This window comes from Gadus macrocephalus, chromosome 9 (assembly GCF_031168955.1).
Source record: "Gadus macrocephalus chromosome 9, ASM3116895v1".
In the NCBI taxonomy this organism is placed as follows: domain Eukaryota; kingdom Metazoa; phylum Chordata; class Actinopteri; order Gadiformes; family Gadidae; genus Gadus; species Gadus macrocephalus.
This window is the reverse complement of record NC_082390.1, coordinates 10,931,054-10,937,658: the sequence shown is the minus strand read 5'-3', so window position 1 is coordinate 10,937,658 and position 6,605 is coordinate 10,931,054. Positions and strand designations below refer to the sequence as shown.

Sequence of the window (6,605 nt, the reverse complement as noted above, 5' to 3'; positions counted from 1 at the left end):
TGTGATGGTTATGTTAATATATATAATATAATATGCATGAATGCCTGTATAATATTAAATCCAATTGACAATGAATAAAGAAGGTGTGGTAAATGTCGAAGTACGATTTGAGAAACATAGTATCAAATGTTGTTGTGAGTTAAGTGCTGTGTAATAAAGTTCAGTTAAACAAAGCACATTTAATACATTGTTTAGTAAAACAACATTTATTAAAGTTCAGTTACATAGAGTTCTGTTAAATGAAGATTTATGACACAGAGTTAAATAAAGTTCTGTTCGGTATCAAGTACATTACAGTTCAAAGTTCAGTTGAGAGAAGCTGAGTTAATTAAGTTCTGTCGTGAGATTCACAGACCAGTTGAGTGGTTAAACCCATCCTACTCTTTACTAAACACAAGACATCACCAAAACCAACTGATCGGCAGCCACACATCCATATCTTACATATCGTACACACTTTCCATGGATATATATACCTTGTGTATACGCTTTTTTATGTTCAATACATGTGTAAGATAGGGTTCCATGCAGAAGTATAACACACACACACACACACACACACACACACACACACACACACACACACACACACACACACACACACACACACACACACACACACACACACACACACACACACACGCGCACACACACAGACACACACACATACACACACACACACACACACAATCACACGCACAAAAAGAAGGAACAACAGCGCGTGCTTCAGAAGTTCTCCTTGTAGAAGTGGAAGCCGAAGTGCTCACACTGGGCCTTGATGGTCTTGGCGAGCGCCGGAGCACCGCAGTAGAACACGTGGACCTTCCCCTTGTTCTCCTCAGACACCTTCTGGAACACCTGCAGGTGGAACCTCAGGTTACCCTCAGACTAACAGAACACTGAGACCCTCAGGTGAACCTGCGACTAACAGAACACTGAGACCCTCAGGTTACCCTCAGACTAACAGAACACTGAGACCCTCAGGTGAACCTGCGACTAACAGAACACTGAGACCCTCAGGTTACCCTCAGACTAACAGAACACTGAGACCCTCAGGTGAACCTCAGACTAACAGAACACTGAGACCCTCAGGTGAACCTCAGACTAACAGAACACTGAGACCCTCAGGTGAACCTCAGACTAACAGAACACTGCGACTTACAACACTGAGAACCTCAGGTTAACCTGCGACGAACTTAACACTGAGAACCTCATCTTAACCTGCGACTAATTTAACACTGAGAACCTCAGCTTAACCTCAGACTAATTTAACACTGAGAACCTCAGGTTAACCTCAGACTAACTTAACATAACACTGAGAACCTCAGCCTAACCTGCGACTAACTTAACACTGAGATCCAGAGGTTAACCTGCACTTAACTTAACACTGTCATTCTTCTACTTACAAAACATTTTACTGACCAAATCAGCGACTGCCTCTGTTACTTGATAATCATTTGTTGGACTTTTATTTTATGACATTGCATATTTTATTTTATGATATTTGGTTTTGTGCTCGAGTATGATATATTGTATACACTCTATGATTATGATAATATATATAATAGAAATATATTATACAGATATAGATAATATAGATAGATAATATAAAAGTATATCCTTGGATTAGTTGGTAGGGCTTAAGGTGTGATCTGTGCCGGAATAGTGAATTACAATCAGGGCATTTAGCAGACGCTTTTATCCAAAGCGACTTACATACAGTTAGGGTTTAGGTAAGTGTCTTGCTCAGGGACACATTAAGTGAGACACATCAAGTATAGGAAACCATTACAGTTATTCGACATGAATAAGGAACTGGTCCCCCAGTACAGTAAAGGTCCACCAGTACAGTGTGCTACCTTGGCCCAGTCGGGTCGGCCGGGCTGGGTCCTGGTCTGCAGCCCGGTGATGGAGTCTCTCTTCTCCTTCTTGGCCAGCAGGTCCAGCGCCATCTGGAGGCCGATGGCCTTCATGTCGTTCTTGCTGAGTGCTGACGTCATGTACATGTGCATCTCCAGGAAGCGGCCTGACCAATCACACGCATCCAATCATGAAGCCATGATGAACAGAACAGAATACCGGCAATGAAAGCAAGATAATCATACACTTTGTTTATATCCACTTTTATTCAAAGTGCTTTATAGGAAATGGAAATAAACCCCCCAAAAATAATGAAGTGGTTAGAAACTCTCCCTGTGTCTCTCCCATCCCCTCTCTCACACTCTCACACGGGAGTCTCTTTCTCTCTCTCTCTCTCTCTCTCTCTCTCTCTCTCTCTCTCTCTCTCTCTCTCTCTCTCTCTCTCTCTCTCTCTCTCTACCTTTCCTCCCCCCCCCCCCCCTCTCTCTCTCTCTCTCTCCCTCTACCTTTCCTCCCCCCTCTCTCTCTGTCTCTCTCTGTCTCTCTCTCCTCACCCTCTGGCTCTTCGTCAGCCTGGTCCATCTCCAGTTTAGTGAGCAGACTGACAAACCACTCGAAGGACTTCTGGTCTCGGTTGATCCAGATGAAGTCCACCTGCACCACAGAGACAACAAGCAGTCGTTCAGAAGACACACTTTTATCAACTGACAACAAGCAAAGCATGCAATCAAATTGGACGAGCTAAGATATATAAATAAATAGTTGATTTATTTATAGTTTATTCGTTTATTTATGAATTTGTACCTTCCGTAACTTCATATCGCTGTCTATTATGTTTTCACACCAGGAGTAGCTGCAGTTCGGACAATTCTGCTTCCTCCTCCGATACCTTAAGAATAAGAGACCATAGATATGAGACTGGAGACACCTACAGGGTTAGAGTTAGACACGAGAGACCTACAGGGTTAGAGTGAGACTGGAGAGACCTACAGGTTTAGAGTTAGACTGGAGATAAAAATTGTTTCTCAAGGCTGTTGTCTCATCTGTTTGTGAAGGCTGTTCTCTCATCTGTTTCTAAAGGCTGTTCTCTCACCTGTTTCTGAAGGCTTTTCTCTCACCTGTTTCTGAAGGTTTTTCTCTCACCTTTTTCTAAAGGTTGTCCTCTGACCTGTTTCTGAAGGCTGTTCTCTCATCTGTTTCTAAAGGCTTTTCTCTCAGCTGTTTCTGAAAGCTGTTCTCTCACCTGTTTCTGAAGGCTGTTCTCTCACCTGTTTCTGAAGGCTGTTCTCTCACCTGTACATGATGCTTTGGAGGATGGAGGCAAAGGGGGTGATGCCAATCCCTGCCCCGATCAGCACAGCGTGCTCTGACGCAAATATCTGTCTGGTGGGCGTTCCGTACGGCCCATCAACATAACACTACAATACAACCACAGGTGAAGACCTAAAGCAACATCTAACACCATAACACTGCAATAGAACCAGCGGTGAATACCTACAGCAACATCTAACAACACAACACTGCAATACAACCACAGGTGAAGAGCCACAGCAACATCTAACACCAAAGCATTGAAATAAAAACAAGACAGATTCCCACAATGCAGGTCTACATCTTAACCATGAGCTATTCCTTCCTACTGATTAGGAAGATCTGAATCAGAATTCATTTTATTGCAGAAATATCTGCACAGGATATAATATAAATCGAAAAGGTTATGAAGTAAATAGAGGATCAAACTTATTGAATTCATTTGAATCTAGGAATGGAGAAGCCTCCCACCTTGATGTTGCAGAGCTGGTGGTTGTCCCCCAGTTTGGCTGGGATCTGAAGGTCAGAGTAGAAAACATTTGAACGGCCATGTTCTCCTCAATAATGTTCTCCCGAACCATGTTCTCCTAAACGTTCTCCTCAACGTTTTCCTACATGTTCTCCTCAAAGTTCTCCTCAATGTTCTCCTCAAAGTTCTCCTTAACAACGTTTTCCTCAACGTTCTCCTAAATGTTCTCCTCAAAGTTCTCCTCAACACGTTCTCCTCAATGTTCTCCTCAATGCTCTCCTCAAAGTTCTCCTCAACAACGTTTGCCTCAATGTTCTCCTCAACGTTCTCCTCAATATTCTCAACGTTCTCCTGAATGTTCTCCTCAAAGTTCTCCTCAAAGTTTTCCTCAACAACGTTCTCCTCAAAGTTCTCCTCAACGTTCTCCTCAATGCTCCTCAGCTCTCTGTGTGTTGGTTTTACAGTGTAAAGGTAAGAACCTCTCTCAGATGTGGTCCCTCTCCTTTCTCCACGTGGTCCAGCTGGTCTTGGGTCCGGGTCTCTTCCCCCTGGGCTCCCTCTTCCCCCTGGGCTCCCTCTTCCCCCTGGGCTCCCTCTTCCCCCTGGGCTCCCTCTTCCCCCTGGGCCGCCTGGACCCCAGGGGGAACCTCTGCCCCCGTTGAGGCAGCAGCTCCGGAGCTCCTCTGACGGTACATGGTCAGCTCCACAGCCTCGTCCTCATTGGTTGCCACGGTGCCGTTGGAGACCGTGGCCCAGAAATTCTGCTCCTGGTACAAGAAAGAGAGGACCCTAGGTATGACCTTTGACCCTACACATGACCTATGACCTAGATATAGTTTAGGTACATAACATGGTGTAATGGTAGTTTAGGTACATAACGTTATGTGGTGGTAGTGTAGGTACATAACAGGGTGTAGTGGTAGTAAAGGTATACAACGGGATTTATGGTAGTTTAGGTATATTAAGTTGTGTAGTGGTAGTTTAGGTATATAACGTGATGTAATGGTAGTTTAGGTACATAACGTTATGTAGTGGTAGTTTAGGTACATAACGTTATGTAGTGGTAGTTTAGGTACATAACAGGGTGTAGTGGTAGTTAAGGTATACAACGGGATTTATGGTAGTTTAGGTATATTAAGTGATGCAGTGGTAGTTTAGGTATATAACTTGGTGTAATGGTAGTTTTAGGTATATAAAGTGATGTAGTGGTAGTATAGGTATAGAACGTGATGTAATGGTAGTTTAGGTATAACGTGGTGACAGGTAGTTTCCCACCTGGGTCTGGACCAGCTGCCTCTTGTTGCGGAGGCTGGTGGCCAGCCTCTTGGGGCTGGAAGCCAGTGTCTCCGGCTGCCTGAAGAACTCAAACAGACGGTTTGTCCACTGGCCCATCGAGCGGATATGGAGCCAAAGGGTGTCTGAAACACAGCGGGACTACTGACTGTACTACAGTATATACTAGGTTACATAGGATACATACCATATGTGTACATACCTGACTGCACCATATACTAAGATATAGTGTATACACGTGAATGTACCATATATTTGAATATAGTGTATATACCTAAGGGGGCCATATACTAGGGTATATTGTATATACCTGACTGTACCATATTCTAGGCTAATACCCTACTGTAACATATACTAGGATATAGTGTATATACCATGTATGTACTAGTATACAGTACTGGTAATGTTGTACCGGGGGTACTGGTTACCAGACTGTTCGGGCGCGCTGCTGATGGTGAAGGGGTGCCACTCGTACGTAGCGATGTCCGGGATGTTGATGTAGAGGTAGTCCCCGGGTTTAAAGGTGAAGAACGGGGGCCTCTTTATCACCAGGTGGGTCACCTGCACACACACACGCACACACACACACACACACACACACACACACACACACACACACACACACACACACACACACACACACTAAGAATGTGTAACTAAACCCAACAGGGGGAGGTCCTCCCGTGGCAGCCCCTGGGGGCGGACCCTGGGGGGTCCCTGGGGGCCTCACCTTGGAGGGCAGCAGGTTGACCTCCACTATGTAGAGGCCGCCCATGTGGGCGAAGGCCAGGCCCAGGACCTTCTCCAGCAGAAACACCAGACCCGGGACCAGGAACCACTTCCAGAAGTTGGCACAGTGGACGACGAGAAGGGACCAGACCCACACATAGGACAGGTGGGACCAGTAGAACACCTGGGGGCAAGGGGGGGTTAGCCTACACACACACACACACACACACACGTAGGACAGGTGGGACCAGTAGAACACCTGGGGGCAAGGGGGGGTTAGCCTACACACACACACACACACACACACACGTAGGACAGGTGGGACCAGTAGAACACCTGGGGGCAAGGGGGGGTTAGCCTACACACACACACACACACACACACACACACACACACACACACACACACACAGGACAGGTGGGACCAGTAGAACACCTGGGGGGAAGGGGGGGTTAGACTACACACACAAACACACACAAACACACATACTGTATATATACATACACCACGCATACACACACACACAAACACACAAAATATATACATACACACACACATATGAACATACACACACACGTATACATACACCACACACTCATGCACACACACAACCCAAAACACATGCACGCACGCACACACACACACACCCACGCACCTCGAAGTGTCCGCTGCGCCTGACGAAGGTGGAGGAGCAGAGCACCATCATGCCGATGAGCAGCTGCAGCACCACACCCGTCAGGGAGGCCGAGCCGCGCACCCAGCCCACGCCCGGCCGCGTGGTCAGCAGGTACTCCCACAGGCTGTAGCCCGAGTGCCGGGACAGGTGGGCTGGAGAGACCCCACACAACACCTGACCTTAGGACACTGACCTCAGGACACCTGAACTCTGACCTCAGAACACCTGACCTTAGGACACTGACCTCAGGACACCTGACCTCTGACC

The 6,605-nt window shown here is 46.3% G+C and overlaps 1 protein-coding gene across 1 annotated transcript in view; it reads right to left on the bottom strand.

Moving 5' to 3' along the window:
* Window positions 1–187: 187 nt before the first annotated feature.
* Window positions 188–6,605, bottom strand: part of LOC132464390 (NADPH oxidase 5-like) — a 10,416-nt gene continuing 3,998 nt past the window's right edge. Inside the window, exons 6-16 of the mRNA XM_060060732.1 lie at window positions 6,318–6,490; window positions 5,664–5,846; window positions 5,362–5,494; window positions 4,916–5,058; window positions 4,120–4,407; window positions 3,643–3,687; window positions 3,154–3,278; window positions 2,665–2,749; window positions 2,415–2,514; window positions 1,860–2,026; window positions 188–858 (exon numbers count right to left, since the gene is read on the bottom strand). Of these exons, the coding sequence (XP_059916715.1) occupies window positions 727–858; window positions 1,860–2,026; window positions 2,415–2,514; window positions 2,665–2,749; window positions 3,154–3,278; window positions 3,643–3,687; window positions 4,120–4,407; window positions 4,916–5,058; window positions 5,362–5,494; window positions 5,664–5,846; window positions 6,318–6,490 (1,574 nt within the window). The 3' untranslated portion in view covers window positions 188–726. The remainder of the gene's footprint in view (window positions 859–1,859; window positions 2,027–2,414; window positions 2,515–2,664; window positions 2,750–3,153; window positions 3,279–3,642; window positions 3,688–4,119; window positions 4,408–4,915; window positions 5,059–5,361; window positions 5,495–5,663; window positions 5,847–6,317; window positions 6,491–6,605) is intronic.